Source organism: Mus caroli, chromosome 2 (genome assembly GCF_900094665.2).
Source record: "Mus caroli chromosome 2, CAROLI_EIJ_v1.1, whole genome shotgun sequence".
Classification (NCBI taxonomy): Eukaryota; Metazoa; Chordata; class Mammalia; order Rodentia; family Muridae; genus Mus; species Mus caroli.
Genome location: NC_034571.1, coordinates 17,671,242 through 17,691,962, shown reverse-complemented (window position 1 = coordinate 17,691,962; position 20,721 = coordinate 17,671,242). Strand labels below are relative to the sequence as shown.

The 20,721-nt window shown below is 40.8% G+C and overlaps 1 protein-coding gene across 1 annotated transcript in view; it reads right to left on the bottom strand.

Annotated features, from left to right (window-relative positions):
• The window catches only part of Gpr158 (G protein-coupled receptor 158), a 391,739-nt gene extending 371,269 nt beyond the window's left edge, over window positions 1-20,470 (bottom strand). The window contains exon 1 of the mRNA XM_021152640.2: window positions 18,724-20,470. Within this exon, the coding sequence (XP_021008299.1) occupies window positions 18,724-19,625 (902 nt within the window). The 5' untranslated portion in view covers window positions 19,626-20,470. The remainder of the gene's footprint in view (window positions 1-18,723) is intronic.
• Between the last annotated feature and the right edge of the window lie 251 nt (window positions 20,471-20,721).

Genomic DNA, 20,721 nt, shown 5'->3' with positions numbered 1-20,721 from the left:
CTATCCACAGGGCCTGGGGTTTCTAAAACAAAACAAAAATGCTTATGTCAAAGAAGTCTAAGTGTGGTTTCTTTCTGGTATAATGCAACCTAGTAAGATTCACAAACAACCCATGGGAGGCTTCAGCAAGAAAACTTCTCTTTGTCAGAGAGTCTGCCTCAGAGAACCACATCTAATTATAATGCAAAGAACAAGAAACTGTGAGATCCCCAGTCCCATCTGATACATCTACAACACAATGCCAGCAACTAAGGCTCAGGATCATTGAAGGAGTGGCAAGATTGTAAGAGCCAGAGGGATAGGAAGTTTGCCTTGAGATCTTGTCTTCTACAGGTTGTCAAGGCTGAAGTTTCAGCAGTATGGCAACTGAAACAAAATCAGACCAATGGCACCAATAGACATGCTAATCGAGAAGCAGAAATTCTAAATGGGCCTCAGCCACAGAAGAGAACTACCAGCAACAAGGGAATGCTGGGAGCAGGGGAACTGTTCTTTCCCAGGGAAGAAACCTCTATTGGCTATCCAACACCAAATAGTCAATCCTGAGATCATATACATATAGGTAACTCTAAACAGACTGTAAAGTTATATTTATATATTTAAGAATGCATTATATATACATACATATACATTATATATATGTGTGTGTGTGTATATATATGTGTGTGTGTGTATATATATATATGTAAACAATTTTAAGAGGCCATAAATTTGAGAAAAAGGAGGCGCGTTAGAGGTTTGAAGGGAGAAAAAAAAATGGAAATGATTTCATTTTAATCTAAACTTCACCTGGACCTAAGAGCCTAGAGTGGAGAGATGTCCTCCTGAGAAGGAATAAGTATATTTTCGTTAGGGAAGCTAGCTAGCAGTACATGCTCTTAATTCCAATATTTAGTAGGCTAAGGTAAGGGGATCCAGACCAGCCTGGGCTATACAATAAAACTCTGTGTAAAAATCAGCAAGTAAACAAAAGATTGAAGCTAAATAATGGCAACACTGGCTTGCAACAAGAAATCCCATACCCTAAATACAAGTTAAAATGAATGAGGTACAAAGACAACCTTCTTACAAAAGAGTTTTAGTGCAAATATACAAGGAAAGGGGGAAATAAGAAATAACTTGTCATTAGAACATTAATGAAAAAGTGAAACATAAAAACATAAAAACTAGGCCTTTAGGCCCAGGCTTGAGAATATGACCTTTGTGACTCAATGCTCCAAGGCACACTAATCATAAAACAGATAGCGGCATTCCTCCACCCACCCGCTTCCTGGGTTCAGGGAGTGTTTGTTCAAAAAGGAGCACCCTGACCATTCATGGAACCTGCTATGCAAATGTGCTATTGTTAGAGGCTCATAGAAACTGTCTTGAGAAATAACCTCACAATTATCAGGTATTTTCCCTTGTGACTTGTGACTTCCTCATGACTCTTAACTGGTATTTTTGATATTTTCCAACAACACCCTCCCCAACCCATTAAGTTGTGGTTTCTCCCTTTAAATAACCCCTTACCCAGCTACTCGGGGCGCCATGGCCCTCTACCCCTGCGTGGTGTATAAAAGTCCTCTTGTGGTTTGCATCAAGACCGTTTCTCTTGAGTGATTTGGGGTGTCGTCTCTCCTGAGTCAGAAAGTGGGGGAGTCCTCATGTTGTGGGTCTTTCATTACAATAGGGTGATAAAGCAGCTGAGTGGTGTAGCATCTTTGCTTAGAATGTACACCTGGATTTGTACATCTAGTCAAGACGGGGAAAGAAAGAGCAACATAGTAATAATTATTGCAACTAAGACCTGCTGAAAGTTAGTAGAAAATAATCTCCAAGAAAAAACAGGATATTTGTATAACTTCAAAAACATATTGGCTAATATATTCATTATTGTAGTGGATTTAGTTCTACTATCTAGAACTCTTTGGTATAGATTCTTTCTACCAAGAAGAGGCAAGTGCTTCATCTCCCTTTAAATGTAGTTCTAGCAAAAAGTGTCACTAGACAAGGAAACACTGAGAAACTAAAGGCAGAGGAATGTGGTAAAGGAATGTGTTATGATGTGTTCACCTTATAAGGCTGCTGTACTAAGTACCTCAAGCTAGACAACTTAAAAAAGCTTGATGTTCTCATAATTCTCTAATGTACAAATGAAATGTAAAGGTGTTGGCATGGTTGGTTCTTCTGCAGCCTCCCTCCTGGCCTTGTAGGGGCTTCCCATGGATTTCCCCCTGTGCCTCTTACAAGGACACCAAATATATTGAATTACCTACTCTATTGACCTCATTTTGACTTAATTACCTCTGTAAAGATACTTCATGTCAATTCACATTGATGTTCACATTCCTAAGATGCTGGAAGTTAGAACATCAACACACATATTTGGGCAAAACACAGTGCAGCCCATGTCATATGATACAGAAAACAGCCCTCAGCACACAAAACCTAAAGAAGTGTGAATGAAGTCTGTACTTTAGACACCCACTCCTTATACTGCCCATTTTCTGGTGGTTACATAAAATGTGTTATTTTGAGAAGCAGAATGAAGCACATGAAGGCTTTTTTGTAATATCTTACTTAATCTTCTGACCTTTAAAATTATTTCTAACTAGTTTCTAGTTAATTATTAAACATTATTTATTGAAAAGACAAAAGAATTAAAGAGAAATTATTTTAAAATGTCAAAAAACATGAAAATAAATAATACATAAAATGGAAAGATACAAAGATATATGTAAAAGCATATATTATAGCATATGCTATATATATTATATATATATATATATATATATATATATATATATGATGAATTATATTCTTAGCAAGCTTTAAAATGTGGAGGAAATAGATAAATTGACAGAAAATATGAAATTTCCACCAAGAGAATAGAAAACTTGACTAGAAAAATTAAGCACAAAAATTTGGTTTTACTTTATTTTTGTTTTTAAAAGATGTAACATTTATTTAATTCATAGTTTTAGAGGGTTCCATGCAGGGTCCATACTAGAGCAAAACATCCTAAACTTAAAGCAGGTGGAGAAGGGCATTGTCTCCATCATTTAGACAGGAGACAGAAACAGAAGAAGGGGCAGGGAGCAGGCATAATGAAGTGTAACTCATTGAAAAATATCAATATCTATCAATGTTTGTGCATCAGAATGAGAAAATCACTACCTGTTATACCCAATGTATATACCCCATGTCATATTTTTGTTCAGAATAATTACTGTAATTTTGTAGTTATAAGTTTAAATAGACGAATAAATATTTGTATGTTCAAGTTTGATATTGACTAGAAGTTTAAAATATAATTATATTATGTGTGTCACTAGAATCAAATGGTAATTAAAAACAAAAGAAAAATTAACCAAGCTATTATTGTCTGTCACTAAGGCCTCTCTCGTTCTGTTTCATTATCCCACTTGACCAAACTGTTTAGATGAGTCCTTAAAACTGCTGCTGGAGTCCTTCAAACACACTGCCATTCTGAAGGAAAGAAACTTCTCTCATGTCTTGAGTCTAGTAATTGCATTCGCTAATTTTTTAAAATGAGAGCCAATATAGCCATCCACTGGACTGAGCACAGGGTCCCCAATGAAGGAGCTAGAGAAAGGACCCAAGGAGTTGAAGGGGTTTGCAGCCCCATAGGAGGAACAACAATATGAACCAACTAGTACCCCCAGAGCTCCCAGGTACTAAACCACCAACCAAAACACAAGGAGGGACTCAAGGCTTCAGCCTCATTTGCAGCAGAGAATGGCCTTGTTGGACATAAATGAGAGGAAAGGCCCTTGGTCTTATGTGTAGAGGAATGTCAGGACAGGGAAACAGGAGTGGGTGGGTTAGTGAGCAGAGGGCTAGGGGGAAGGAAATAGGGGGTTTTCAGAGGGGAAACCAGGAAAGGGGATAACATTTCAAATGTAAATAAAGAAAATAGTTAATAAAAATTAAAATTTAAAAAAAATAAAATAAAATGAGAGCCAAGACATTAATCCTAAAATTAAAATAATGAAAATTTATCATAAATTATCATACCATCTCACGATGTTTAAAAACTTAAGAAATATAATAAGATATATCTCACTTAATTAGAACAATCAGCAAACAAAATACCATATAAATAATATACTTTCCAAGTTGGTTGCAAATAACAAGAGAATCACAGAATTTGTTTGAATTGGAGGGGAAATGTCTTTTTTCTACCATGTAGCTATAGGAGAGTTTAGATTCATGTTTCATTAACTTTATGTTTTACCTAAATTTATCTTTGGACACATTCCTCACCCAGATGCTTTCATCCAAAGAAGTAATTGCTCACAAAACACTGCCTCCATCATCACATAGCTCAAGCCTGGACTGTTAGGTTATCAATCCCAAACAGCAGTCAGCCCTACATATGATAAACTCTAAATGAACCCAATAGGTTATTTCTATACATTTATATGTATGTATGTAACAATATATATCAACAGAATTCACTTTACATTTATCTTTTAATTAATTTCTTAGTTGATGTAGGGTTGATGTAGTCTCAAACTTATGACATCCTTCCTCAGCCTTCAAAATGCTTGTACTACCATGCCTGGGGTCAGGTTCCACATTGCATTCATTTCTCTACTGCTGTCCACACAGTGAGCAGAGGGCTGTCTTTTAAGGGTTTGCCTTTGAGCGGAAGACAGAGTCCTGTGTAGACCTAGGAGTAGGTAATGTAGTAAGCCAACAGGTAGAATGAAGAGCACTGGGAAATGATATTCCACAGAATGTACACATTGCCTATGAAAGAGTTACCTAAAGGAAATACATATTCACCAAGCAATGCAAAGGGTCAAAGTGAGTGTGGAGCCTACCGAAGGGTTGTAGCTTACGGAGGCTATTTTATGTTGAGTTGTCCTTGCTGCCAACAGCATTCTATGCAGCTCCAAAGTGCCACTGTCTTTTAGGTTTTGCTTCTAACTCACGCATGCACAGACACACACACACACACACATACACAGAGAGAGAGAGAGAGACAGACAGACAGACAGACAGACAGACAGACAGACAGACAGAGACAGAGACAGAGAGGAGGGGAGGGAGGAAGAGAAAGATTCAAGCAGAAAAAAACAAGCCTACTCTGAGACACAGGTGTTGCTGATAAGGTGGAGGGTAAAGAATCATCCTGTGTCCATGCAGAAAAGTACAGGGTACTTGGGAAGCTAATTTGCTCACTCTTTCACAGAAGCATCCTTCATGTGGTCCTTTCTTCTTCGGTTGTGATTGACTTCTGGAGGCCCCCTGCCTTTCCTCCTCTAACAAAGATAACATAGTAATTAAGAGTCAGAAGTGGTGGTGCTGGACTTTAATCCCAGCACTTGGGAGGCAGAGGCAGGCAGATTTCTGAGTTCAAGGCCAGCCTGGTCTACAGAGTAAGTTCCAAGACAGCCAGAAACCCTGTCTCCAAAAAAAAAAAAAAAAAAAAAAAAGTCAGAATTTTTCTCTTTCAACATTTTTTCCATTTCTAGTAAAAGCTAATATGAAAGCAATTTTTTAAATGTAACTTCAAAATCACCAGAGATACACAATTGAATGTCATTATTAACTTAGCTTACAGGAAAATGAAAAATCAATTAGAGCAATAATGGTTACTAGGCCTGGCCAAAAAATAAAAAATAAAAAAACAAAACAAAACAAAATACAAGCCGATGGGTAATGAACAAAGCAAATATGGTTTATAAACAGTGTTCTGTTGAACTGAATACACCAGGTACTAAAAGTTACATTTCAAATTTCTGGCCAGCTGGGGTAGTGCACACCTGTGATTGTAATACTTGGGAGCTAATGCAGAACTCCCACCACAAAGTCAAGGCCAGCCTGGACTACAGAGCAAACTACAAGCAAGCCAATGCTACATAGGAAAGCCCTGTCACACATGCAAAATGTAATTAATCCTCATGGAGTAATTTCCAGCTTTCAAAGGACTTAATATCAGATTTCCTATTTAATACACTGGCAGTGCATACTTGTCTTAGTCACAGCTTAAAGGGGATAAGTAAGATAATGTCAAAAGTAGCTAACTGAGAGGCTGAGGAGATGACTCAGTTGTCAAAGCACTTGCCATGCAAGCATAAGAATCTGACTTTGTGTAAAGGTCCAGGTATGGTAATCCATAACTTTGATCCTTCTGCAAGGGAGGTAAAGATGAGACAGTGCCTAGAGCTCACTGGCCAAGAGCTCCCGAGTTCACTGAGAGACCTTGTCTCAAAATTACTAAGGCAAGAGTGATAGAGGAGAACATCCAACATAGATATCTAGCCTCCACGTGCACATATACCATGCATGCACACGTACACATGGGTGCTATTGATGTCTGGAGAACAGAATCAGGAAAGTATGTTCTCCAACAATCTGAGCCTGTCAAAGCCATGCACATGAAAATACAACTCCCTCTCAAAACCAAACCCTGCAACTTCTGCCAGCCACACCTTTGAGTCTTCAAACAGAATTATATAAAGTCAAGCTAGTAGGATTACAATCTCTGCGCTGCAACTCAGCATTAAAAGAGAAATATCCCAAGGATAATAGTAGAACAACAATAAGGCAAAAAATAAAATAAACAATAGAAATAATCTGTCTAGATGTGCCGATCAAATATTTATATAGCAAAAGAGATGTGTTAGGAGAAGCCTGACTCTTGCTGGAAATGCCCAGAATGCAAAATCCTGTCTTCTCTATTTAGGCCATGTCTAGAGTTATATTCCACAGTAAGTAATACTGCAAGACAATGTACTGTCTCCTGCCAGTCAAAGAAAACGTTTTCTTCTGCTTATTATAGAAGTCCCAGGCTCAGAATTCACCTGTACACTGCAGTGCACTGCATGAGCAGGTGTTCGTCATGGCACTTCCATCTTATTCTGAGATCTCTTCAAGATTGAGAAACTCTATTGACTGGTCCTGTTTCTGTTCCAGGAGCCATCTGTCATCTTCAGCAATGATAAAACAGTAACAAGCGAGCTTATCCACATGCAAATAAAGTCTAGGTAGGATTTTCATAGCACATACAAACTGTCTTTTCGTTGCTCTAGGTCCTGTCAAATAAGTTGTTTAACCATAAAAAAACAAATCAGCATTCTTACTCCATCTAGGGTCCGTATACACAATATGCATCGATCAACAACAGTGCTGCTTAATATCTGAAATGTTAGAAATGCAAATCCAAGCACTGTTTGTGACATCTAGTGTGCATTTTCAGAGAACAAGAATATCTTAGCACATACATTCTGCAAATGTATCAAGGATTATCTCTCACCATTAAGACACAGGTGATCAGAATTGTTTTATTTCTTTTGGCTAAATATTATTTTCTATAAATTCTAAGTAACCACATATTTTTACAATAAAAAGTGGTTTTGACTTAGACTAGACAATAGTCAACTCACTCTTTTTGTGCTCCCTGGAGTACAAAAAAGAAAATTTATAATGTTCCACGCTTTCTTTTTACCCATCATTGTGTTGCCTGCAGCCCAGTGTGAATCTCTCCCAGCTGTCCAACCAAAGCCTATTTGGTGAAGGGAAGGGAAGTGAGCAAATGGACTCAGCACCATGATTAAAAGCATGTTCATCATGCTCCCATGAACTAGACAAGAATGAAGCAAATAATGGCACAGTGGTAGAAACTGCTTTGTCATTGTGATGCTAAGCTTCATCTAAGCTCTCATCAGGACCTGTGTGACCAAATAATGTTAGGTTCATAATAGCACTAAAACAAATGTACATCATCTGACAGCGATATACAGTTGCATTCATTGATGACTGAACACAACGTCGGTAAGTATTCATTGTCCCCCCATTGTATATCAGCTCATTGTGTATCCAGAAGATCATAAGCTCATCTCTGCTAGTCCATCTCTACAACTGTTAACAAATAATAACTTCAGCTCTAATGTCTCCACCTCTACAACAGTTAACACATAATTTTTAAGCACATCTGCTTATTTAGAAGATCAAATTTAAGAGCTATTTTAAAGTCGCTTTTTTTTTTGGAGTTCTATTACAACTGTAATAATAACAATAATAATAATAATATCTTAATCAAGTAAAGTCAGTATTTAGTTTAAGTCTGTTTCCCAACAGTGTGGCTGCCCATAGTTTCAGTCATGACTTTATACTGTTGTGGTGACACAGTGTGAAAGACTCCTCCTCAACCCCTAGAAGAATTACACAGCACTCTTGAAGCAGGAAAATGTTCTCCTCCCCCACAACACTTTGCAGAAGATATGTGCAGAGCCGCCTGCCAGCACTTTACATAGCACACTCACTCGCCTTCTGCCTGGCTTCATGTTCTGAGAAGTCTATTCCGACAATCAGGTCAAGGCTTCTTTGAGCAGTTTTGTCCATTTTACATAGAAAAAGAAAGATGACTTGTTTAATTTTAATGAGAACCAATAAATATAAAATGAAGCCAGGTCAGGTATCAGCAGACATCAAGCCTGAATCCACAAATATAATCTGCATTTGGGGACTTCTGTGGGTGACACTCTGAAAGCTAAATGTGGTACATCTTTTAAAATTGCTGTGGTTTACTGTCTGATAATAGATGATTGTCTGCAGAAAAAAAAAATGTTTGAGTCTGCTGCCTTTACAGAGGGAGCTGCCTAATGTTTCTTTCTGTGGCTATTTTCACAGAAATAACTCTGAGCTACAGTTTAACAAACACACCTACAGTGTTCCTTATTGCATCACTGGCTATGGCCATTTATTACTCAGTGTGCAGATGTCACTTGCACTACCATGTTTAATTCAAGTCGCCCTGTGCGAGAGGACCCTTTTCTCACTTCATAGATGAGGAAAATAAGGTCCAGAACTGTTACACAATGCATCCAAAGCTATACTTTTTTGAGTTGTGCGAAGAAAAAAAACAAGAAGACATAGTGTGTCGGCAAAAGCAAGTGTAAACACTGTAGTCTATCTTAAAATATGCAACATTTGTCCCACAACTTGAAATTCCATGGTGATTTAGTTAAATTTGCCATTTTTGTGAATATTAGCAATATCTAAGGCATATTTAAGTATATTGCCTTCTCATTTGTTCTCTCATTTAGTTATAGGGCCTTAAAGTCAAATCACATGTACATAATAACATGTACAGATTTTAAGTTCACACAGAACTTCTTCATGTCTAGAGGTCAGTTTTACATGGTAACTTTTCACAGCAGGCAAAGAAGCTAGCCCAGTTGGCCACAATAGAAAAATTAATAATGAGGGTTCACTGCTAAAACCTACTATGTCAATCTTCTATTATTAATAGTTATTCTGTTAGAATATCAGTAAAGTCCAATTAAGGGAAAACTCCTGGTCAAGAAAATAGAATTTCTGCCCAGGATGGAGACCTAACATTCCAGTTGGACTGGCAATGATCTGGTTAAGAACCATCCAGCAGGAAGAAACACCCTTAGGAGGTAGTGTTCACGTTAAGCCATATTAAAGAGATGGGCAAATAATTATTCCTTTAATAAGATAATATACTTTTTCTTTCCAAAATTACCACTGCCAATGCAGTTCCTCAAGTTACATGAGGTTGCCATGAGGTGTGTTGGGTGTGCCCATGTTTCTGAGTTCTGACTCAAAAAGATACAACTATTCTCTTCTTTGTCCTGTCTTTTTCTTTTGGATGTTGGCTAGAACTTAAATATGCTTCTTTCTAAAGTTTGAGCTTCCGTGTTTTCTCTCTAAGACTCTCCTCACTATGTGGCTCCCCACTGACATGTAGTAACTCACACACCATGATGTTGTTGGCTTTACTGCCCTCTTCTGTTCTCCTCATCCAGGCAGATGCTGAAGTTTGCAGCTTGCCTGACCTGAGGGTTTTTAAGTTCAAATGAAATTGTCTTTGAGCTTCCATCTAAGTCCATTTAAGTTAAATTGTTTTATTAATGAAACTAAGACCCCCTCCAAGGAGGAACCCTAATTTCACTAGTCAACCATTATAAACATCTTTTCCTACCATGCAGACACTACCTTCTCCAAATGCATGACTTAAAGGCTCATGGTCTCACTTCAGGGCTCTCTGCATCTTTTGACTCTTCTATAAGCATCCCCTTACCTCAGTGTCTTAGACTTCACTTCAGAAGTCACCAAGTGACCAGACTGGCCAGCTAGAAGGAGGGCAGGGAGCTGTATGATATCATCCCAGCCTGACCCTGTGTCTCCTTTCTGGACTTCTCCTTTTATCCTCTGGTTCTGTGTCTGAAAAGAAGTGTTTTATCTTACAGGCTTGAGCCTGGAAGAAACAAATATGCCAAACAGTGTTTTAAAAGTAATTCTAGATTTTTAATTTGTACTTCCCCTTCATTTCAAATTGTCTAATGTCCACAATCACACTCAATAATAGGGCACACAGAAGCAGCTAAATCTCTCACTTCAATTTTATTAGAGAAAATGGAAAACCCAAGCTCCCAGGTCTAAGGCAATGAGCAGGGACCTATACTTTGCATGTCTATGTATCACTACCATACTGTGATCCTTCATGAGCAATTTCAATGTAACTTACATGATCTTGTGCCATGTTATCCACCTGCCTATAGGCCAGCAACACCGTCTTTCCTTCTCTTCTTTGAGCATGTTCTGCTCAGTCCTATCTGAGGGCCTTTGCTGTTGATACTCTCCCTCAGGAAATTCATGACCCAAGACTCCTTGCTTCTGGTGGGACTTTGACTTTTCTGAGAAAGGCTGTTAACGGCTTATCTTTACAGATCCAACTTTCACCCAACCCAAATGTGCTTTGAGATCATGTACAACTATGTGTTCATTCTGCTCACAAACTGTATATTCAAGCTGTTTACATTTAACTGACTTCAAAGGAAAACATTGTAATCAATCTCACTGTGCTTCCGACTTCCCGCGTAATTCCTGGCTACAAGGTCAGCTGGGTAAACAGCTTTGATTTCACCATGTTTCCTATTTTTTCCTTTGTAGAACCATTCATCACTCTGACACAAAACAACATAAAAGGACAGAGGTGGTCATCAAATCTAAGACCATTCTCTGGAAGAACCAAGGTGTTAGGAGCAATACCCTGACCCCCACCCTTGTTGGAAGCAATATATAGGTCTAGAGTTATAAGAGCTATTGTGGCTTTGTAGACTGTTCAAAGTCAATAATATCAAAAAATAATTTTCTCGGGAGACGCCTATGAAAGACTGGTTAAGACAAAAGTTCCTCGTTTCTTGATACCATATTTCCTATGCAGTTCACATATAAAGAGTATGGCCTCTGTTCAGGACTATGTCTTAGATTAGACTCTCTTAGATTAGAACAGAAGATACCAAAACTCCACTGGAGAAGTCAGGCCTGCTCTTGGGCAAATGTCATTAAGAGTTAGTGCTTCTTCTTCTATGCATCATGGCCACATCTCCTTCTGTCCTTCACTTCTCAGTTAAGCGCATCTCTTTAACAAGCCTTTTTCCTTGCCCTTTTCTCAGGGATCCAACTCTTTATTCTGTGCAGACGTTATTAATCCCATTCACCTATTCATTTCCTTTGAGTCAGGGAGCCAGGGGTACAATGTATCGTATACCTGACACTATGGGAGGGGACTGTTTTCCTGTCACTTGTTTCCATCAAGAGTTTTAATTTAAATTTTGTTTGCTAACTATGTACCCCTATTCTCAAAAAACAAGTCATCAATATCAGCATTTCTTTACCATCATATATTTTCTATAACTCTACAAAGTATATATTAACTAAAATATTATTTTTAAAATGAATAGTAATACAAACAGAAATTCTTAAATATGGATGATTGAAAGATCATAATTAGATAGATAATAAATAGGTAGGTAAATATGTAGATAGATAGATAGATAGATAGATAGATAGATAGATAGATAGATAGATAGGTAGATAGATAGACATGATATGATAGACAATTGTTCATTCTTAATAACAATAAGGATATCCTACCTCTTACACCTTTTACATAAGGGAACTGAACCACAAAGGAGATTGCATAATCTGCCCAATGTCACACAGAAGTGAACTGAACACTTTTGAATGCAAACCTAGGCTTATAATTCTCAATCTTTTTTCCTAAACACTACTCCATGCTATGTCTCTGAAATATGCAAAGCACCTGTAGGAGGCAAAGGCACAAAGCATCCTCATACTTATAGGACACAGGTCATCTGAGCAGTTCCCTTAAGAGACAAATGATTACAGGAGAATATATATTCTACTGCTGGAGGTCAACACCAGTCCTTGAACATACAAGGCAACAGCTCTACCGCTGAGCAGCAGCTCCAGCCCAGAATAGTTTCTAACTATTTTAAGATATTAATGTTTCTTCAATGAGATAAGCTCTGTGTTAGCCTAATAATAGTTCTAACTTCTTGAAATGAAGTTCTGAAATGAAAGCAAGATCAACTTATCTTTATAATCATGAAATCTCTGTGAGGAGCTCTATTCCTCAACTACCTTCTAGGGAAGACTAGTTCAGTTTCAGCCAAATTTCAAATTTCTCAGTCAAACAATATCCTGTGTGCCCTGTGCTAATCATTGTGGCATAGCCTGTACTGATCATTTTTCATCTGCTTACTCATCTCCAGTTGTTTCATCTCCCTAACCTTCTCTCCTCCCTTCCCCTCTATGTCCCAGTCATCTGTTCCCCCAAACACTCATATAAACATACATACTACTCATTCAAACTACATCTTTTAATGGTAAATGTTGAATATATAACATATAAGTAGAAAGCAATGCTTAACAACTGAATCTGCATGGAATCTTTGAGATAAACTGAGCCCTGTGATTATATAAGTGTATACTGATACTTCATTGATCATCAAATTTCCCAGCTTCAGTTCATGTTCTTCTATAATTGCATATTCAAATTGAGTAAATAGAAACATAGGCTAAAGAAACCTACCTATCGCTGTATGCACATATATAGTCAATTCATAAATACATGCACACCTGTGCTTATGTATATACACATATAACAAGACTCCTTGACTCATTTAAAAAATCATAACCTTAGGATGGCATAGGTCATCTATATCAGTGGCTTTCAAACAGACAGTTTGTCAACCTAAGGTGTCTTCTCCACAGTCTAGTGGGTAGAGACAAGAAATGCTGCTAAAGACTTAAAAATTAATAAACCAAGCCCCATAGAATTGAGTTATCTGTCCCAAAGCTTTAATAGTGCCAGGACTAAGAAACCCTGATCTACGTAATCGGCTGAGGCACCAAGTATTTTGTGGAAAGCTAAATTCTTCATTCTGCTCCAGGCAACTAAAAAAACAAAAATAGAGGGAAATATTCTTCAATTCAGGAATACTGTTCAATTATCAATAACCAAAACTCATTGTGTTGTGTGCAAGAAATGTTTATTTCCATTTAAATAATGAAGCACTTCAGAAATATGAGATATGCCTGATTTCTCTCACTGAGTCTCTTGGTGGACATTTGTTCTGCTCAGTGTTTAGGGTATTTTTCTATAATGTAGATACAATATTTGGCCAGAGGCATGGGAAAGATTTTTAGCATACTTCTCTAATCTATTCTGAAAACTTCTGTAGTTTCTGGCCCAGTATGCTATGTCTTTCATATAGGTGAAGGGGTATTTCATGGAATAGCAATCCACCTAAATGTTTGTATAGATCAAGGTTTTTCCTATAGGAATAAACTCTAGTTAAATGAACAAGTGCTTCATTGAAGTAGACATTGCACATGGAAAGAATTGCTCCTAAAAGCTAAAAGTCAGATAAGGCTAACCGGTCAACAAAGCAATCCTCACCACTGCATGTGCCATTATCTCACTGAGCCGATGCTGAATAACCATTGGCTTCAAACTCTTTCAAGCATAGCCCCAGTAACAGTGAGCTTCCTAGTTATGCATAGCAACTCCCAAGCTGCCAGCCAGTGGTCCCAGCATTGCAATGTGCTGGATTCAGCTCTGATATCCCTTCACACACCAAACAGAACTAAAGGAAAAACAAACAAACAAACAAACAGATTGGGCCCTGATATTGCTGACCAACTAGGCACAAAAATCACATCAACAACATACCTCTAAGCATGCTGGAACATTAAAATATAACCATAAAAGACAATGTCATTGAAGGCTAGAAAGGGGAGTCTTTAAGAAAAAAAGGAGATAACATTTGAAGTGTAAATAAAGAAAATATCTGCTGGGCAGTGGTGGCACACACCTTTAATCCCAGCACTTGGGAGGCAGAGGTAGGCAGATTTCTGAGTTCGAGGCCAGCCTGGTCTACAGAGTGAGTTCCAGGACAGCCAAGGCTACACAGAGAAACCCTGTCTTGAAAACAAAACAAAGCAAAGCAAAGCAAAGCAAAACAAAACAAAACAACAACAACAACAAAAACCAACTCTTAGGCACCATCTAGCCCACAGAACCATTCTGAAGTTAAAAATAACACTTGGCTCATGTAAAAGTTAAGGCTGCACAATCAGTGTGGGGAGGAGGAACTACTTCCCTCTCTAGAGAGTAGGGAATTATAAAAGTGTCCACTCTTGTAATTTATTTAGCAGTTTGTCTCACTTCTATATCCAAACACATTTTCTAGAAAATGACAAGATTCACTAGGACCACAGGAAATACGTCTCCTAGATAGTTAATAGACAACTATAATGGTAAATTGAAAATTGAGATGTTTAGAGAGTAGATATAGAGCCCCAAGATCTGAAAACATTGTAATCTTCAGTGGAATGTGCTGGTGCTTTGGGGTTAGAAATCTGTAGAACAACTCAATCCTGGGTTTTGATATATTTCAGAGCTCCTTCAAGAGCAGCAAACTCAAACCACACTTGGTCTTATTTTGAAGTGGAATTTCCTTTCCATTAGTTTACAATCCTAGCATTGCACATATTGATTGGATGTTTCTATGCATTATCTGAGCACATGATGATAGCATGGTGATATCATTTCTCCAAGGCCCTGAACTTATTTCTATCACCCGTTTCCAAAGTCATATCCGCTGTTTGGATAAGCCACTTCTGAACTGCTATCCCAGGTGTGTGGAGGCATGTGAAGATCATCAAGCCCATTTTACATTTTAATGATGCAGAAACTAGTTTCCAGACAGGTCGGCCATGCAGCTCAGCTTAAGACCAAAAGCAGGACTGAAGCAAAGTACTAACTCAAGTATAGCAGTCTTCTCATTATATAACACACTTGATTATATGGCTGGCCAACAACAATAAACTTATATCTCTTATTCATGGAAAATATATTAACAATAGCAAATACAGTCTTCCAAACAAACAATTAAAAAAAATGAGAAATCAACAACAGGAGACGAAGAGGTTGAGAGCATTGTGTTAACTCAGAGACTGAACAGGCATGATAGAAATTTGATTTGAGCTCCAATGACCAGCTCACAGTTTACATATGTTATTCAACTTTCCTGACATTGTAAGTACTAAAGAGTTCTAAGAAGTAAATGCAGTGGTTCAGATATAGCATCCGACCCACAATATAAGTGTCCAACTAATAGTGACCCAGCTATGTGATGCTAAACTGCCACAGAAGAGCTGTACCACTTCTGAGGAATGTCTTTAGTTCCTGGTGTCTCAATTTCCTCAACTTAAAAATGAGATAAAACTAAATTAGTTCTGAATTCCTTTCATCACATCAGGAAAAGAAGAATTCATTGGACAGGGGTGTATCTCAGTGGTAAAGCACTTTACTTAGCCCATGAAAGTCCCAGGGTTTAACCATCAGTACAAAATAACAATATATACAATCCTTTCAATATCTTGTTCCAGTCCTAAGTACCAGACAGTTCTAGCTACCCCCAGAAAGATGTTTATATGTTTAGCAAAGGGGTTCCCATTCTACTCCAATTCTAACCCATGGAGCTACAGAAACATGCCATAGATATATCTAATGCCTATCTCTAAACTCTGAAAGGAAGTTTGTGGCCCTGTTCTGTTGTTGCCACAAACAGTATGTATGACTTTTGGATAAGTGACATCTGTCTAGCTCTGTCTTCTTGGGAAACAACACCTGGTCCCTTTAATGTTTTTTGTAGTTCCCACAGTGAACATCTCTTTACATCTTCAATACAGGAGGCCACTGGTGGGGCAGGCAGTGCTGACAGTGGCATAGATTCTGCTTTTTGTGGATCTTCTGAGGCAGCCAGGCACACAACAACTGGCTTTGTAGGTTAGCTAACAGCAGTGGTGAATACAGACGCATTTAAAGAAATAACCTTTTACTGAGCATACTCAAGGAATATGTCTTTCTTACAAGCTTGAACCCTTTTGCCTCTTCAGCCTTGGCTGGCTGAAAGTACTGGGTACATTGAAACAAAATATTTTTGGATTATAAGAGAAGGTATTCTAGAGGCTGGTAATGTGAGTCAATAATAGAACCCTTGGCTAACATGTGTTGTGCCCAGGTTACATCCCCAACATGTGAGAGAAAGAGGGGGGAGTTGGAAAAACAAGGCAGAGTCAGAGAGAAATAAGAAGATGGCAAAGAGAGGAAGTCAAACAGAGAAGGGAGAGAGAAGGAGGGGAAGGAGGGAGGGAGGGAGGGAGGGAGAGAGAGAGAGAGAGAGAGAGAGAGAGAGAGAGAGAGAGAGAGAGAGAGAGAGAGTTTTCTATATCCAAATGGTCTTCCTCTCATCCCATATTTGGCCCTCAGAAATAATCTCATTCAAATGAAATACCTTCCCAGTTTACTAAGTCATCTTTATGAAACAGCATACTAGCTAAAAGCACAAAGTAAACTATCATCTTAACTACTTTATTTAATAACTATGCAATCAGTAATAAAATTTAACCATTCTGTGTTTCAGATCCCCTTACAGAAAATATAGAAAACAACAACACAGAACTCAGACAACTGCTGGGAAAAGTTGCCAAGGTAGTCATGCCAAGCAGTTAGCACAGAGTGTAACATCAAGTATATAGCACATTGACTAACATCAATCAAAAGGTGAGAGAGAGGCAGTCAGGGAATATGGTGAACAGGGAGAAGAGGGTGGGAGAGAAGGAAAGAGAGAAAGAGAAAAGGAAAGAGAGAAAAGAAGGGAGAGGGTTCAATCCTGAGACTCTCTCATCTAAAGGCCATGGTTCATTGGCTCTAAGTGGCATCTGCTGAGCCCTCTTCTTCTGAGAAAATGCTGTGGCAAAGATTCAAAGCCGATCTGAGAGCTTACTAATAGGATCCTGCAAGAACCAGGAGGAGATGAGATTGTGCTGAAAGTAGGAAAGTTGCTGCAGTTTAAGATAGGATCTATAAAAGAATCATAAACACACATGGGGCGGGGGGGTGTCATATAGAAACAAAGAAGGAAGGGGTCTTCATCTGTCCTTTTTCAAGCTTGCAAGCATTAAAGGCTACAGGATTTTATGGCTGTATAATTCTCTAGAGACAAACTACTTCAATCCTGTCAGTTGATAGATAAGTACACAGGGCCCAACGAGGTTAAGCAACTCATCTGAGGCAGTTCTACAGTAAAACGGCAATGCTTCTGACTTTCCTTTCTGGCATTTCCTACCCATTGCTGGCCCTGGTATGTTCCAGCATGTTGGTATTCTGTCTCTGAAATGCTAAAGTTGAAGTAAATAAAATATCACAGAGAGAGAGAGAGAGAGAGAGAGAGACAGAGAGAGACAGAGAGAGACAGAGACAAAGACAGTTCTCTCACTTCTTCCAAGTTCCAAAAAGTTTAAATATTTATTTTTTAAAAAAAATCAGTTCCAACCCCTGACCCATTCCATGCAGAGTTTCCCATCAGGGGCCCGAGGAAAACCCCATCAACCTTAGTTCTCTTCAAAACCCTCTCTGCAGTCCCCCTCCCTCCTTTCTGTGCTTTCCTTGCATCCATTTCTAAAAGGCTACCTCTAGAAGTTCCTCACCAAAGCTGAGGGGCAACAGTTCTAATCTGTGAGTGCTAGCATTCCTCTGACACCATCAGGAGAGCTACTGAAGTTTCTTTCCAGTTTTCTGTTTGGGTAAGACTGATTTCTCACTCCCCAACTCCAGAGGAGAACCTTCAGATGTGCCTAACAGAGAATAAGAGGAGAAAGACACCAGGAAGGAAAGCTGATGCCTAGAAGAAGAGAGAAGCCAGTGGGAGTACTCTGACCAAACTGCCAAGTCTGAATCCTGGAGAAGTCTCTGCTGCTGATCCTGGAGTGACTCAGTGCTGAGTGGCCAGAACTGCCCAGGGGATGGCACAGGTTTAATTACACGCTCTGGTAGCTGACTAACAGCAGGCTTGCGCTCCAAACTACATTCACAGGAAGTGGGCAGAGGCTACACCATAGTGGCAGATTCAAGGAACTCTCACTCCTTGTGGTTCTCTCTCTCTCTCTCTCTCTCTCTCTCTCTCTCTCTCACACACACACACACACACACACACACACACACACACACACACACCTGGTGCTCTTGACTCTGTCTGATGGGCCCAAAGTTCGGGGACACCACCATTAATCTTCTCCCCTTATGCTATGGAAGGATTGGGGCCAATTGCTACGTCCCCTGACCCTCCTCCACCACCACCACTGCACACCAAGGAAAGGCTTTCCAAGAGTGCCTAAAGTAGACAGACCCGGGCACTTCTCACTCCTCCCCACACGAGCTTGCCTCCGCATCCCTTAGTATAAAGTTCTGTTCCAAGGCTGAAGACTTAAAGTCTCACTGGCAGACAAGTGTGCTTCCCCAGGATGGCCATGTACAAAACCAAAGGATGACTCTGCTTGTACCCTTTCCAACCCTCTCCCTACCTGAATTCCGGGACCAGGTTAGGTTGAAGCCCGTAGAAGGCAGCAGAGAGCGTGACCAGCCACCCAGGCTTGTAACTCCCATTCTCGCACTCCAGATAAGGTGGGGACCACTTGACGTGGCTCCTGTCCCCTCCAAGCCCATCCCTGCGCCGCCAGCTGTGGCCTAGGCCCCGTGGCCCCTGATTGGAGCCACGGCGGTGCAAGTGGGGCCTCCACTTTCGCCGAAGCCCATGGAACCACTCCGTCTCTAGAGTGGCGTTAGCCAGGTGGTGAGCGGAGGAGGACAGGTCCTGCAGCAGGATGCGACTCTCCTCGCGGGTGGCCTGGAGGAAGACCTGCGGGGCGGGCGTGGACAGCGACTCGGTGCTGAAGGTGATGGCCGCCCGGGAGATGCTGGGCTCACCCTCCAGGAGACTTCGCACCAGAGCCTGGTACCACTGCAGGTCATCCTGCACGGTCTGTTCCCGAGACTTATTGCTCTGCAACATCATGTTGAGGAAGTTGGTGGCGTGTGTCAGAGTGTCCAGCGCCCCGTGCAAGGAAGGATGGGAGCTGGCTAGGGACGGTGACTTTCCCGGCAGGCCAGCCAACTCGTAGCGGCCTGAGCAGTTGGCTCTCTTCAGCTGGTGGAAGTCCCCAGTGTAGAGGTAAGAGGCCACGTCCACGGGCACCTCCTCGGCTAGTTTCTGTGCCAAGATGGTGCCGTCAGTGGAGCGGCTCCAGGGAATAGAGGGGTCTGGGGCAGAGGCTCGCGGCAGCTGCTGACCATGCTGCTTCCCCCTCGGAGTCCTCTCTCGAGGGGAATCTGGCCGTCCCGGAGGGTCGAGGCTGGCACCAACCTCTCCCAATCCCAGATGAGCGAGCAGGAGGCAGAAGAGTAAAGAGTAAGCCATGGCTCCCATCTGTCTAGCATAGAAGAGAGGAGATAACCGGAGGAGTCACTTTGGAAATTTTGGTCCTCAATTTATCATCAGTAAGACTTTTGAGGGGAGGCTTCCTTCTTCTCCAGGTGGCGCCCAGTCCAGATGGACTTTAAAATAAGAATGTTTTGAAATTGGCCCAGCTGGCTCAGCTGCCGTCACAGACCAAATCACCTGTGGCAATGCTGGCTGCGCCCGGCTCCACAATGGGTCGGCTCGGGATTACGCACCTCGCAGCCTTGAGCCAAACAGGTTACATCCCCAGCAGCTATAGTTAGCCCGCTTACGTCTTTCTGCTCAGCCGCTTCCACCGCCGCTCTCATTGAGGTGTGTTCAAGAGCTGATGCTGATGCTGCTGATGCAGCTGATGTTGCCACCGCGGCCGCCAAAGACGCTGCTCCATCATCTCACCCTTGGCAGGTCGTTCCCGCCTCCCAGTTCTGGCCCCTCCTCGACCGCTTCGCCCCGAGATGGAAGCGCGCACACAGATCCAAGCCGCGAGCTCAGCGGCGAGTCCCAAGGAACCAAGGTTTTCTTTGAAGACGTTCGTGTCTCTGCAGTCCAGACAGCCAGGCAGCTGATTAACTAGAGCCTTTAGGTTTGGCCACAAACCACAGCGCTGCCTTTCTCTGCTCTCAGATGAAAGCAGTTTAAAGAGACAGCTTGGCCGCAACCAAACCCTTGTAGGGCGGCTTCAAGTCGTCTTGTGCCCTGTTTGGTCGGTGCCTCTGTCAATCAGCTGACTGCCATTTGTTGGCTGGGGCGGGAGCTGTCCAGTACTGAACCCGAGGCGCACTGAGGAGGCGGAGGAGGAGGCGGCGGCGCTGTTTTCACCCACTCCTGTTCCCTGATGACTCGGAAACCTTCAGGGGTGGCGAGGAGTGGGTGGGAAATAGGGAAGAAGTGGCGCTTTTGGTGGTTGAAAGCGAAGGAAACTTGGACTACTGAGGAGGAGGAAGCTGTTGGCATCTTGCTTGCTTAGTAAAATCAGCCCTTTCTTTTGCCTGGAAAAGAGGGAGAAGAGAGTAGTTTTCATTTCTGACTGAAACTGGGAGGAGGGAACGTAGGATGGAAATGT